Source organism: Protomyctophum parallelum (genome assembly GCF_964188405.1).
Source record: "Protomyctophum parallelum genome assembly, chromosome: 1".
Taxonomy (NCBI): domain Eukaryota; kingdom Metazoa; phylum Chordata; class Actinopteri; order Myctophiformes; family Myctophidae; genus Protomyctophum; species Protomyctophum parallelum.
The window spans coordinates 76990279-77005781 of NC_139697.1; the positions used below are offsets into that span (position 1 = coordinate 76990279).

The following is a 15503-nucleotide window of genomic DNA, read 5'->3' on the forward strand; positions in this document are numbered from 1 at the left end:
TCTGTGGCTTTGTGATTCGAGGTGCCGCGTGCTGAACGGCCATTCAATCGACTGCGCCATCTACAGCTGAATTGAAGAGAACCCCCCCCCCCCCTCCGCTTGTATTATTAATCTTTGTACAATTATGGAAGAATTTTAGTATCTACATTACTTAATAATTGAACCTTTAAACCGCAAACCTTGCTGAAAAGTGAAAACTAGAACTTGGAAGTGACTCGTTTCCGTAGATTGCTAATGTTAATACGCCACCTAGTGTTAACTTTCTGGAACTGCAGTATTTCGTTATTTAACCTTATGCCTGCTTGGCACTAGCCTCAGTAGCCTGGAAGGTAATGTTTTCAAGGGGGAGTATGGGTTTATCAGACTATCTATAAGCACCGCTCTGCAACAAGAATTACGTGAATTACTTCTAAACAGCATGGAAGTTATATGATGATGTAACTAAAATTTGAGTTCCCATACCGGGAGTCGAACCCGGGCCGCCTGGGTGAAAACCAGGAATCCTAACCGCTAGACCATATGGGAGACATAGCGCTCATTGTGAAAATAAGGCTTATATCATGTAAATTGGTAGTTCGCCAAACATGACGTCATCAGTTGCCTAATTTCACGACTGTAGTCAGATTTAGTTTTATTTGATTAAATGTGTTCCAAGATTGCCAACTGTCAAGGTCTGCGTTGCTCTGGAATTTCCCCCGTGACGTCATGTGGAAGTGGAATTCAAGTACGATGGAAAATAACGTGTTGCGTTAACTTGTGTGTAATCTGTGTATAATGTCGTCCCCTCCGGTACTTTTTAGATCACTGTGACGTCATGTTGTTGACATAATTTTAAACAGTAGGCTACACCAAAAGCTGGAAATAAACACAAAATCAAAACTAATAACTTGGTGATGTGCATTGTAGCCATTGTAGCCTATCTGTCTAGTAGGCCTATCATAGTCCGACCAGTAGCCTACTTTGATTGATTGATTGAAATATTTATTAACAGTTTGTAGAATTTACAGTACATTTTAAGCACAAACTCAATACAAAAGACTGTCAACTGTGAGTGGACGACCCAATTAAGCATTACACTTGTTTACAACAGGGTCCACATTGTTCAATTCATCACTAACACTATCCTAAACCCTAACCTAAGCTTAACCTCACAGGAAGCCATGGGTGATTTGTAACCCGCAGCACACGTGCTTTGTAACCTACAGCACGTGTGATTTGTAACCCGCAGCATATTGATTTGTAATCCGCAGCACGAGTGATTTGTAATCCGCAGCACGAGTGATTTGTAACCCGCAGCAGGAGTGATTTATAACCCGCAGCAGGAGTGATTTGTAATCCGCAGCACGAGTGATTTGTAATCCGCAGCACGAGTGATTTGTAACCCGCAGCAGGAGTGATTTATAACCCGCAGCAGGAGTGATTTGTAACCCGCAGTACGAGTGATGTGTAACCCGCAGCACGAGTGATTTGTAACCCGCAGCTCGAGTGCTTTGTAATCCGCAGCACGAGTGATTTGTAACCCGCAGCACGAGTGATTTGTAATCCGCAGCACGGGTGATTTGTAACCCGCAGCACGGGTGATTTGTAAACCGCAGCACGAGTGATTTGTAACCCGCAGCACGGGTGATTTGTAACCCGCAGCACGAGTGATTTGTAACCCGCAGCACGAGTGACAAACTATAGGGACAAATAACAAGGTGTTTGGGACTGACAACTGACTTCACAGAAGCAGGCTGTTGTCATTGTGTTGTCATTGGTTGTGTCCGAAATGAAACCACATATTAACAATAATCGTACTAACGAACTAGTACTACATAGAAAGAGGCAGCCAGTGGATCTGGATTAAAAGGAAAGACCCTTGCTGGGCTATAAGAACATGACACCCCCCCCCCACACACACACACACACACACATCTGAGAACTCCATTCAAACCCCTTTTTAGTTATAGTTCTTCTATTTATAGTGACTCATAGGAATAGACTATGTCTATGTGACAACCAGGTATAGTCTGGTGACCACCGGAGAGACGGGTGACAGCTGGAATGTAGACGGCACCCGGGTGAGCAGTATGGGTTAGCGCCCCAGCCTGTGTCCTCCGTGAGGAGAAAGCCCAACAACCCTCGGTGAGGCCTTTGGGAAGGCCATGCAAGCAGCAAGCGGTACCGCAGCACCATGACACTGTGGAACCATTGCCCAGGGCCACCAGTGACCACTCCTGAATGAACTGTCTGGTGCTGGGACTCTGGTGCAACGCACAGGTCCTCGCTCTACTCCTGGTGAGAGCAGGAGTGGACCTGGTGAGACGTAGGAGGGGCCCGGACAGGAGACAACCCACAGAGCCTAGTCCCTCCATGTGCCAGAAGTGTACCTCCCAGCCCTGGCAGAGTAGTTTTGGAGTAGTTCCAACGGATTGTGTGCCCCTGGTTTTTCCCTAGTGGGACTGATTGAGGGTAGCTACTGGAACGTAAGTCGGGACTTGATCACTCCCGGCTGGGTCGCCTGAGTGAGGGGTATGATGTTGAGAGACCCGAAACCCTGTTGACCTCAGGATACATCACTGAGGATACATCCCATCCATGCAATGTTTTTTTTAGTTACTATCATCCTACTATTTAGTATCTATTGAGCAGTCGGCCTACTCACCTGTATCATTATGTATATTCATTTTTGAGGGGAGCTAGCCCCTCCAATGCATTGCTTTTGAAATTACATCATATGGCAGCCAAGTCTATGGACTTTTAATGTTTGTTTAGAGCACTGACGTGATGACGTGAGACGTCATGTGGCCAATATAAACATATTGTGACTGTTTTCATTTTATACAATAATAACACACTCACACTCATGCATTCATGTCTAGTCATAACGCATAGTGGCAGTGAATCTGCAATGAATGAAAGTGAGTCTGCCACATATGTTTAGGCTTATATAATATATTTAGGCTTATATAATATGTTTAGGCTTATAATAATAAAGTCACAAATTGAGGGGTTTTGATTTACGGTACACCACAGTTCACAGAGGAAACCACAAGATGTGCGTGGGGGCGTGAACTATTCACGGATATGCATAGGAAGGACGAGTGTCATTTATATAGCTGCACACTCATAAGGCCTGGCCGAAACGCATTCTGTCCGTCTGTCTGTCTCTGAAAGCATCTCCTTCAGACCTAACTAACATGGACTCAGTTGTAGTGGAACACATCTACCTGCTTGTCATTGTCACCATCATCAGTGTCCTTCAGAATGGTGAGATATTTGTTTGTTTATTATGATTATTTATGTTAAATCAATGTATTCGTTATTTCATCCCCTGCTACATCAAGGAACTGTGTAAAACTAGTGTGATGCATACGTTGAATTAATACTTTTACATTTGCTTATAGCATTCTTTGCTCAGAAGGTAGAGAGAGAAGGCAAGGTGTCAAATACCCATCCGACTGCTTTTGAACACACTTCATGTGCCAAGTAAGTAACGTTACCATATTGTCTAGTGGTCCTTGAGGAGGTTCCAAGTGGTCCCCAGGTAAATGATGGAGAGTCCCTAACCAAATGGACCCTTATAGATCTTTAACTCTTGAGAGTGTGAAATGAAACCAAATGGACCCTTATGGGATTGTATGCTCTCAAGAGTTAAATTATTGTTAAATATCTGCATTGCTTAATTAACAAGAAGACTACACAATTGGAGAATGTAGAAGAATTGTTATTTTGATCAATGTTTGCCTGTTATCTCTCCTATAAGTAACAACAATATAGAATGAAATTGTGGACAAAAACTTATCCAATGACAACATATTCTTGGTCTTTGGTCTGAGAGCCTTTATGTCATAAAATGGTGGCTCAAATGCCGAATTAATAATGGACTTTTATATGAAAAGGGTTGAAAACCACTGCTTTAAACCATATTTATTGCAGACCATAATATATTTGTTATCCTGACCTGCTGTATGGCCTTTCTTTCAGTTGATGCAAATCTGTGTCTTTACTACATAGATCAGATTTGCATGTGACTCATGTAAACTTTACATTTGGTTTTGCATTCGCATATCAGTTCTGTCAATGTAGAGGATAGTTCAGCTCCTGATTACAACACAGATAGTTAACTGTAATGAGATTGCGTTCAGAACTCGCTAACATTTACAAAGGTAGCCGGTGTACATTTTGAGCTATTCTGTTTTATTCATAATATTCGCTGCCGCTGCTGTAAGTGTCCCTTACAGCATATCACCCAACTATCCTTGGCTTGTGGAGGTTTATATGTTTTAAATATTTAACAATTGTTTTTAATATGGAGGTCATTGGGGCTCTGCTTGGGCTGAAACCTTGCCCAAATCTGTCTAGTAAATGTTCAACAACTCAAGGTGAAATAGGAATTAACCACATGAAACGTAGCATCCATATTCTAATTCTGGGCATGTAATAATAGTCAAAGATAGCAGATCTACAAGCTCACAGGGAACCATTTATAGACCCCTGGAGATCCTAGCAACGAAGCCTATAGGGTTTAAGTATTCAAAATGGCTATTGTTGTATAATAAGGCCTATTTGATTAGACATGCTTTGTCCACTGATTTCACACTATGTACAAGTGGTGACCATATTGAGCAAAGTTTGACAGTTTCTTCTTGGTGCATGTATTGCAAAGTCCTTCCTAGTTTGTAAAAAAGGAAGTGCTTCTGGCACATTCAGTTTGTAGCCTATAATTCACATTCAGTTTGTAATGATGATATATTTAAAATGTCAGTCAATATAAATAACACTACATGCCCCCTCTCAAGCAGGCAGTGAGTCACTTTTTCCTTTTTAAATCTCCATCTTTAACCTTTATCTCCATCTTTTAGGAAATTACATTTAAACGTACGTCATAAATATGTCATAGGCAACTGATGTCACAGGCTGGCTGGCCTCGGTTTGTCTTTGGATTTGCAAAAAGATTAAAACATTGCATTGGCCAAACATTACATAAGTTGTTTAACACGGAGGCAGAACATTTTGTGATTGCTTAATATCTGGTTATCGTCGTTGATCGCAATACAAGACCACTTCCTCTGGAAATATGGTTTCAACAGTAATCACAGTTTATTGGTTGTTCTTCTCTGCAGTCGTAACTGTATGGATGCCTATCCCACCTTCTTGGCAGTGATGTGGTGCGCTGGGTTGTGTCTCAACCAAGGTAATGAACTTGACACTGCAGTTTAACTGCTCATTAATTACATGTTAATTACTTTAACTACAAGTAAATCAATTAATTGTATCTGTCATATTGGTTGTGGTCTTGTGGAAGCACATTTTCAGTAATTGTACCACAGATAAAAACTCCACCCAGTAAAATGAGTACTACAGTAATATCCTGTTAATTTAACTTCATTATACACTCTCAGATTAAGAGCTGCAATATAAAAAACTATATTTTGCGAATAAAGTTTTATTTTTAACTTTTTTTATTTTTGCAAGTTAATACAATAGAACTAACACAACTACAGTGGTTGGAGGTGGTATCCCTTCGAGATATCAAGATATTGTGGTCAGGTAGGACACCTACTGGTTGACAAGAGGTAATGCATGCAGCTCTAGGTATAATATCTCACCTGCTCTAATGGTCTCAATTTTCATAACGTGGGAGACCTGCGGGTTCCACTCCCAGAGCATACAGTTTAGGGATTGCAGCTTTAAGTGGTCACTGAGGATTCCACAGTCTAAAGCCCTAACCACAGCAAAGGGTCAAGACGGTTTAGCATTGTCCCTGCTGTGTGATATGTCTTGCACGTTGCGTTGACCCACATAATGACCCTAGTGATTTAACGCATGGAATTCAATGGCCCAAACCACACCAAAGGGTCAAGACTGTTTTAGCGTTAATTCCTTGCAACCGTTTGGACCCTAGGGGCTGTATTTTGCGTGTCTTAAGTACCAGGTCTTATTACCTAACTTGAGTAAACTAAAGACCTGGAGGCGTGATCAATGCTCTTTGGCCAAATGGCATTGATCACGCCTCCAGGTCTTTAGTTTACTCAAGTTAGGTAATAAGACCTGGTACTTAAGACACGCAAAATACAGCCCAAGGAGTTCCATGGTGACCCTTTGGTGTGGTTATGGCTTAAGAAACAATTTGACCAGTCAGTGGTTCTCAACCTTTTCTGGATCAAGGCCCACCCACTTAAAAGGATCAAGTGGATGGTGTTTGCCTCTTGGCTTGGTCAGATGGGTGTGCATTATCAGAGCATGCTTGTTTCAATGATCAATCAATACATTGTGTGACTTGGATCAATGGAACTGTTAGTTAACAAACTCTTTCAAGGTTGTAAAGAAAACATACAATGAGTTCATATTATCATTATTTTCCAAAGCGTTTGGCGGCCCACCACTTCACAGCCCACCAGTGGGCCCCCGACCCCACAGGTTGAGAACCACTGGATACAATAGGCATCTTTATTGGACTTCCTGTTTCACTGAGGGAACTTTGTCTCTGGTTTCTTCTTACAGCTCCTGCTGCGTTCGCTGGAATCCTCTACCTCATGGTCAGGCAGAAGTACTTTATTGGTTACATGGGGCAAACATGTCAAAGGTGAATTATTTAACCTGGCAACTCAATTAAGTTTAAATAATTTAAACTGGCATTCCTATTTCATGCATGCTACAGACCAAAAACTTCCATAATTATCCAAAACGTCAGACAAAATAGCAAACATTGATTAGACAATCCACAAGCTGTGTGTGTGTGTGTGTGTGTGTGTGTGTGTGTGTGTGTGTGTGTGTGTGTGTGTGTGTGTGTGTGTGTGTGTGTGTGTGTGTGTGTGTGTGTGTGTGTGTGTGTGTGTGTGTGTGTGTGTGTGTGTGTGTGTGTGTGTGTGTGTGTGTGTGTGTGTGTGTGTGTGTGTGTGTGTGTGTGTGTGTGTGTGTGTGTGTGTGTGTGTGTGTGTGTGTGTCTCACTAATTCCCATCCCTCTTTTGTATCACAGCACTCCAGGCTTTCTGTTCGGGAAACGTGTCATCTTCTTCCTGATCCTCATGTGCGTGGTGGGAATATTCAACTACCTGCTGGCACGCTTCTATGGTGACAACTACAAGGAGTATGTGGAGATCATCACCAGTGCATCATCTGCTCTCCTCCTCATCCCTTAGTCCTGTGCAAGCATACAATGGCTATTCATAGGCCTATATCGTCGGTATGACTGTGTTACGTTGTGACTTTTAAAAAATGTTGGCAAGCGACCTGGTCGTACAAGAAGCAACTTGTCTTTATCCCCCACGTCTTTCAACCACTAAATTCCCATTGACCACTATATGATTTATGTTTTAGCTAAAGCATCACAATTTATTGTTCATACTTGTTTAATATAAAATACAATGTCAGGTGGGACACCAATTCTATCCGACCAGGACAGAGAAACCATTGCTTACATTTCGTAACGTTTCAGTTCCAATTGTGGAACTGAAACTGATAAATCACTTGTGTGATGTCTCTCTCCTGATTTAATTAAATTGGTGTCCCGAGCTGAAAGTCAGTTTTCTGTTTAGGCCTACGGTACTAAGGAGATGGGAGAGTCCTGTTAGTGAACACTCTAAACAACAATGATTACTGCATTAATGCAGTAGACTGAGTAGAGCTACTTTTCACTTACATGATTACCAGAATGGTCGGCCTTCTGTTTGCAGACGTGTGGGACACATGTTCTACGGTGGGAGTGGTTCTCAATCATTTACCAGGATATGTACAGTCTGTCACATTATTGTCCAAACATAAAAAAACAGGAACACGTGAGACACCGTGACACATAGCCTACTTACCGCTATGTCTCTTTACAAGAATACTTGTCATATCTAATGAATGAATACATGCGCAAGCTCTATCATAAGTCGTTAATAGTTGAATGAAATACTAAATTTGATTTTAGAGCATGACATACCATTCAATATCATAGTTCAATCCTTTGGAGATAAAAGTTTGCAAATTGAATATCCATTACACTTCTCTTCTATTAATAATGACATATGTTATTCAATGCCCATGAACCTGAATGATGATATGGCAATATGAGTGATCTCTATTGCTTCTCCTTAAGCAGCTTGTGCATTAATAGCATTTACTATACCAAACTAACAATTCTATGTTAACGAATTAGATTTCTTATCAACATAGTCAAACTAAAAGGACATTTATCAGAACTTTGTCTGGATTTATTGAAAGGATCACCTTTTGAGATGTAGCAACCCCTGTATTCACTGATTTTATATAAGAATGTCATCTCTGAGATTACTATGTTCCTTTCAATAAACTATAAAGCTCTATCATTAAAGCCCATGGCAGATATTATGATCAGATCCAGAAATGTTACGGTATTTGAAAGAACCACCATTAATAGTATTAATAGCCTATTTACATTATTCCTTTAAGCTCTACATTAAGTCTATGTTCCTGTTTTTAATAAATTGTCAATTACTGATAGACACTCCTACATGATAACTGTCCTGTCCCACACATGTGCACAGAGCATTCTATCTTCTATCTAGCAATCTATTGATGATCATGTTAGTAAGAATTGTTTAAAATACTTTAGAGTAAATTCCAGAGGAATTGAAACGTTAATGTCAATAAAGTGTGACGCTACTGTAACAAAGAGTAGTGCAGGATCTTCCTTTCTCAAGACAGGAGTGCAACTTTCCAACACATCTGGTGGATGTGTGAAACTGTGGATACCTCTATTGGAAAGATTAAGCTAAAAGGCAATACATTTTATATAAAAATATTGACTTTAGTTTGATATAATAAACAGTTAAACACCATTATAAGCACTTATTTATTTGTCTTATTATTTATTCTAATTAATCTAATTCTAATACATTTATTTTGCAACCCATTTTTTCACCCAGTGCCAATTATCTGATTCTAATGTAATCCTGGGCGCTACACTTCCTCTGCTAACCTGGGGGGGCAGCGGACTGACCTCATGCTTCCTTACATGCATGAGGAGTCCAAGCTGCTTCTTTTCACTTGACAGGGGAGAGTTTCGCCGGCCGGACGTAGCGTGTGATAGGAACACGTTATTCCGACCAGTTCCTTTCCCTTCCATAAAGCGCCACGGCTGGCCAGGGGGAGGTAGTTTAGAGACCAGGATTACTTTTTTGTGAGGGTTCCTACCCTAGGGGACACGGGGAGAACATGCAAACTCCACACAGAAAGGCCCTTTGGCTTTTGTCAACCCCGCCTCGGGTATGGGCACTGAGGAGAGAACACACTAATACATTTTTTAAATTCTTTGTTTTATTTGGAAAAACAAATAAGTTTCACAATTCTTAAACAAAATAAATCTATCTAATCTATTCCCAAGATGTATGAATTACATTTTCATTGGTCATTTTACATATCAAACCAACATAAAATAACAATTCTTTCTGGGAGACATAGGCTATGCAACAATAATATATAAAACAACAGAAATAAAAAGACAAAAGAAATATTCTATATACACATGTATAGAATCAAATTAAGTTTGTTAATTGAGTGTCCTGTCCCACACATTAAAACATGTCAATCAATCATGCAAGTTTACAGTTGTAAATGTGAAGATGTACTAAATCACTCAGTGTAACATTAATGAAGATGGCTGTAAATGACAAATTTGATTTCAGGATTTGAATACAGACATGGAAGTTCTCCCAGTACTTTTCAACATTCTTATATCAGAATCAAATTCTGAATATGAATAGGAAAGTAACGCCTCCATGCACCAAACTGAAGAAATGTAGCCAAGTATAAATGAGGTCAGGTGATGCATTGTTCCGTAGGGTACCAGACCCCAGGTTCTTATTCTGTTCATCAAGATGATCCCCTCAATGGTGGAATTTTATGGATGCATACACAATCCCTGGTGGAATCTTAATGGAAGCAGAAAATTGCTTCATATCTTGCTCTGAAGTCATTGATGAGGGTTCAGGTCAGCCTCATCTTTCAGGGGGTATAGAAACATATGATTAGGCGCACGCCACTGTTAATAATAAGACAAACATTTGGAATCAGTTGGCTATAATAATGGGGATATAGGCTAGATATGTTTACCTTAAATTGCCGTTTACTAAAGCCGAACCAGTGTGGGAAGTCAAAAAGAGAGTCGGAATAGTATTTGAGGGTGAAACTTGTGTCTCTCCATACTGGTTTGACAATCCCTCTGTTTGTTAGCACATGGAGACTTCCTGCCCAGGTCTGCAATGCCTCCCCGAAATTAATCTGGTTAAAAGAAAAATAAGTTGGGTTGGACACTTTTAATGAGCATGACATCAGTGTGTAGGTCACATTGTAAAAGTATGATGGACTTGAACGTTATGATGATGTCATTTCAATTTGGTGGACCGGCCTCAGAGACCTTTGACAGTATTCGGTTTCATTTGAACACTATGATTTTACAGTGTAGGTGCATCTGCTTACCGTGACCCTGTAGCTCTCCCCAGCAACAGAAGAGATGGTCCAGTTGAGTCCTCTCTCCAGCTCCCACTTGATGAAGGGGTCGCTCCCATCCATGGACAACACAAACTGCTTCAGCACTGACAAAACTGAAGAGAAGAGAGTCTGAGTGCTGCCCTTCATGCTTTTTCCTCCTCCACCCAGTGCAAAACTGTTTGGACAGTGAGTCAGCCTTCACTGGCTTCTACTGCCTGTAACCGGCCCAAACATAGTGTGCTGCACTATGCAATATGCAGCGAAAATAATAATAATAATTGGGTGCCGTTATATTTTATTTGAATCATGTCAGCAACCCACAGAAACTTTATGACCCAGAAAATGAGCAACAGCACATTTCCTTGAGTGCGCTGCTCGAAGTTAGAAATGGAGAAATTACCTTTCGGTGCTTTGTGGGCCCTTTTGTTTGTTAAAGAAGTGGTTTGTTCACACGCAGACACTAGCATGTAGATCCTCTTTGATAGCAGGCTCTTTCTGACACGTGTGTAGTCCCACAAATTATGCATTTTAATTGTTCTATATTGGAAAACAAAAAAGACAGACGGCTCAGAAAGTTAGTAACAGTACAATATACAATATAGATTAGGTACAATATAGATCTATATTGTAATAAACCTTACACTGCATGCAAAATTAAAGTTAGTTAAATTAACACTGGGTATTTTACTGTCCTTACCGTCCCAGTGAGTTGTGGAAAACCACTTTTCCTCTGCAGCACTGGAAGTCATCGATGAGCACCAAGCAGTTATCATTGCTTTGGACATAAGAGCAGCCTGTGTGCGTCTCCACCACAAAGTCAGGCGGGGGGTTTCTAATGAAATGCTCCAGTTCTACTATGTTTATCTTACCGTCTGGAACTACGTCTACAGTCATGATTTCTAGCCTGATTGGACCTTTGTGTACGGGGTTGTTGTAGCCTATAGTGTGTGTGTGTGTGTGTGTGTGTGTGTGTGTGTGTGTGTGTGTGTGTGTCAGCTCAGCGGACTGCAACTGTTTTTATACATCCAGATGTTGAAACGTGACACGTGACAAGAAAGGCTGGCCTACTTACTGGAAATAAGACCAAGTAAACACTTCGAAAGAACAAAGAGTCACTGTATGACGTATTGTGGCTCAAATTGACATGGACATAATAGCAAGACTGTTTGCTTTGTGTGTGCCAACAATGATTGGCATGCATGTTGTAAGAGCAAGATGTTGTGCTTCATAAGACAGCATGCTGTTAAATGGGGTTTGATGTTTTTGTAAAAAGAAATATATTATATACTATATTTAAATGCTATAGACCATGTCTGCAACTGCAATTAAAATGATTTAAAACAACCTTTTGTAACAGAGAGAGGGGGTTCAGTGCTCAGAAAAGGTTGAGATTTCCTGTGTTGAGCGGTCTCTCCATCTTTTTATTAAACAGAAAATACATTTTCAGTTCAGGACACCAATTTCATCCAATCAGGAGAACCCCAAAAAGATGTGCAATAGTTTATTGCACATAAAATAGAAACAATATAGTTTTGTCCCTGGCTGGCTGGCTGTGTCTGAGCATGAAAATAGCGTTTGGTTGGTTTTCACCACCAAGTGTTCACTGTTGCGCAGCCTAACACACACACACACACACACACACACACACACACACACACACACACACACACACACACACACACACACACACACACACACACACACACACACACACACACAGTGTAGGCTATATTTGATGATTTCCGTTACAGTACAGTACAGTAACTGTCATTTCTCAACCATTTCAGACGCGGGCGGCTCCCCGGGCGTGTTCCTGGGGGTCTGGATGTTCCGGGGACCCGCTTAGGAACCCCACACGGTAACTCTGTCATTTCTTGACTGTTTTGGACGCGGGCGGCTCGTCTGAACCGGACCAGTACCCTGGATGTGGGTATGGAACTTCCGGGGACCCCCACATGGAGTTGCACCACTCACTTCACACGGGTGTGATTTTGTTTACATCCCAGCAGGGCCCGGGGCTATAAATAAGTTCATAGTGCATGCCAGTGCACAATGTATACTCGCTAAACAGAGACACATCATGTTTACCGTTGTGTAATATTTGCCTAGCTCCATTTCTGTAGATTTATTTGTACATGTGAGTTACCGTACACGTGACGTGAGTAGTACATGTGAGTTAACACATGAAGTGTTGTTAACCCCTCACAGCGGTAATTTCCATTCTTACGGTCAACAATCTTGTCCTTACAGTCCTCATGGGGACATTCCTGGTATGCACCTTTCCTTACGAATGTCCATGATTGTTGCCATGCTCCTAGAATAACCCACCCCATCTGCTTTGATTGTCACCATGGGCTGATCAGAGTCACACTGCACTGTTTGAACTGATTATCTTCGTCTCTCACAACAAGGTGATCTGTCTCTAACCTCTGTCTTCCTTACGCTTGTCAGGACACGTTCTTCCTATTAGATTCTATTATATTTTAGTTTCTTCTTTGGGTGTATCTGACTGAAAGCTGATATACCTTATTTGACAACTCTTGAATGAAATTGTATTAGAGAACCTTGTAAATGACATAGAACGGTTACGTAATTAATAACAACCAATTAAGCACTACAAAGCATAACAAGTAATGATGTAATTAATACGGGTGAGTTAGGGATTATAACTGGCTTGCAATGGTGACGTAATAAAGATAGGTTTCAGATTACATATATACGTATGTATGTATATGTAAGTTGTATATGTAATATGTAAGTTGAAAAGTAGTATACTGTGGTTACTTGGGTCGTTCTATGCGTATGCCGTGGCCGCGTATGGCATAATGAAGATATGTACCAATGCCAGGGTATAACTGGCTCTCAATGGTGACGTAATAAAGATATGTTTCAGTGTCGGGTGGATTAAAGGAAATGCCTCTATGTATATATGTAATTTGTAAGTTTGTAAACAGCTTGCTATAGTATGCCGTACGGTATGGGCTATAGCCCTTGGTCAAAAATGATGAAAAACGAGGTTAAAAAAAAAATCAAAAATTAAAAAAACGATGGGCTATAACCCATGTTTTTTTAATTTGATTTTTTTTTTCAAATCCTCAAAAATGATGAAAAACGGCGTGCTATAGTATGCCGTACGATAGGGGCTATAGCCCATGTTCAAAAATGATGAAAAACGAGGTTAAGAAAAAAATCTAAAATTCAAAAAACGATGGGCTATAACCGATGTTTTTTTTATTTTTATTTCATTTTGTTCAAATCCTCAAAAATGATGAAAAACGGCATGCTATAGGATGCCGTACGGTAGGGGCTATAGCCCATGTTCAAAAATGATGAAAAACGAGGTAAAAAGAAAAAGCAAAAATTCAAAAAACGATGGACTATAACCCATGTTTTTTTTTTTTTTTTCCATTTTTTTCAAATCCTCAAAAATGATGAAAAACGGCGTGCTATAGTATGCCGTACGGTAGGGGCTATAGCCCATGTTCAAAAATGATGAAAAACGAGGTAATTCTTTTTTTTCAAAAATTCAAAAAACGATGGGCTATAACCCATGTTTTTTGAATTTCTGATTTTTTTTCAAATCCTCAAAAATGATGAAACGGCATGCTATAGGATGCCGTACGGTAGGGGCTATAGCCCATGTTCAAAAATGATGAAAAACGAGGTAAAAAAAAGAAGCAAAAATTCAAAAAACGATGGGCTATAACCCATGTTTTTTTTTTTTTTTTTCATTTTTTTCAAATCCTCAAAAATGATGAAAAACGGCGTGCTATAGTATGCCGTACGGTAGGGGCTATAGCCCATGTTCAAAAATGATGAAAAACGAGGTAATCTTTTTTTTCAAAAATTCAAAAAACGATGGGCTATAACCCATGTTTTTTGAATTTCAGATTTTTTTTCAAATCCTCAAAAATGATGAAACGGCGTGCTATAGTATGCCGTACGGTAGGGGCTATAGCCCATGTTCAAAAATGATGAAAAACGTGGTTAAAAAAAATCTAAAATTCAAAAAACGATTGGCTATAACCCATGTTTTTTTTAATTTTTTTAATTTTTTTAATCCTCAAAAATGATGAAAAAATGCGTGCTATAGTATGCCGTACGGTAGGGGCTATAGCCCATGTTCAAAAATGATGAAAAAATAGGTTAATTTTCTTTTCAAAAATTCAAAAAACGATGGGCTATAACCCATGTTTTTGAATTTTTGATATTTTTTTCAAATCCTCAAAAATGATGAAAAACGGCGTGCTATAGTATGCCGTACGGTAGGGGCTATAGCCCATGTTCAAAAATGATGAAAAAAGAGGTAAATTCTTTTTTCAAAAATTCAAAAAACGATGGGCTATAACCCATGTTTTTTGAATTTTTTTCAAATCCTCAAAAATGATGAAACGGCGTGCTATAGTATGCCGTACGGTAGGGGCTATAGCCCATGTTCAAAAATGATGAAAAACGTGGTTAAAAAAAAAAATCAAAAATTCAAAAAACGATTGGCTATAACCCATGTTTTTTTTAAATTTTTTAATCCTCAAAAATGATGAAAAACGGCATGCTATAGTATGCCGTACGGTAGGGGCTATAGCCCATGTTCAAAAATGATGAAAAAAGAGGTAAATTTTTTTTTTATAAAAAAAACGATGGGCTATAACCCATGTTTTTTTAATTTTTTCATTTAGTTCAAATCCTCAAAAATGATGAAAAACGGCATAGTATGCCGTACGGTAGGGGCTATAGCCCATGTTCAAAAATGATGAAAAACGAGGTTAATTTTTTTTTCAAAAATTCAAAAAACGATGGGCTATAACCCATGTTTTTTTTAAAATTTTTAATCCTCAAAAATGATGAAAAACTGCGTGCTATAGTATGCCGTACGGTAGGGGCTATAGCCCATGTTCAAAAATGATGAAAAAATAGGTTAATTTTCTTTTCAAAAATTCAAAAAACGATGGGCTATAACCCATGTTTTTTGAATTTTTGATTTTTTTTCAAATCCTCAAAAATGATGAAAAACGGCGTCCACAGTATGCCGTACGGTAGGGGCTATAGCCCATGTTCAAAAATGATG

General features: G+C 39.7%; 2 protein-coding genes across 2 annotated transcripts; one reads left to right on the forward strand and one right to left on the reverse strand.

Annotated features, from left to right (window-relative positions):
* The first annotated feature begins 3119 nt into the window (after window positions 1-3119).
* alox5ap (arachidonate 5-lipoxygenase-activating protein) lies at window positions 3120-7614 on the forward strand. Its single transcript, XM_083765447.1, has 5 exons — window positions 3120-3249; window positions 3387-3468; window positions 5106-5176; window positions 6487-6568; window positions 6963-7614. The coding sequence occupies exons 1-5, from the start codon at window positions 3180-3182 to the stop codon at window positions 7123-7125; spliced, it is 468 nt and encodes a 155-aa protein (XP_083621573.1). The 5' UTR covers window positions 3120-3179; the 3' UTR covers window positions 7126-7614.
* Window positions 7615-9247: 1633 nt separating this feature from the next.
* On the reverse strand, window positions 9248-11396 carry medag (mesenteric estrogen dependent adipogenesis). Its single transcript, XM_083769544.1, has 5 exons — window positions 11136-11396; window positions 10839-10975; window positions 10427-10551; window positions 10061-10228; window positions 9248-9949 (listed from the first exon to the last, which is right to left on the reverse strand). Exons 1-5 carry the CDS (start codon window positions 11330-11332, stop codon window positions 9935-9937), a joined length of 642 nt encoding a protein of 213 aa, XP_083625670.1. The 5' UTR covers window positions 11333-11396; the 3' UTR covers window positions 9248-9934.
* Between the last annotated feature and the right edge of the window lie 4107 nt (window positions 11397-15503).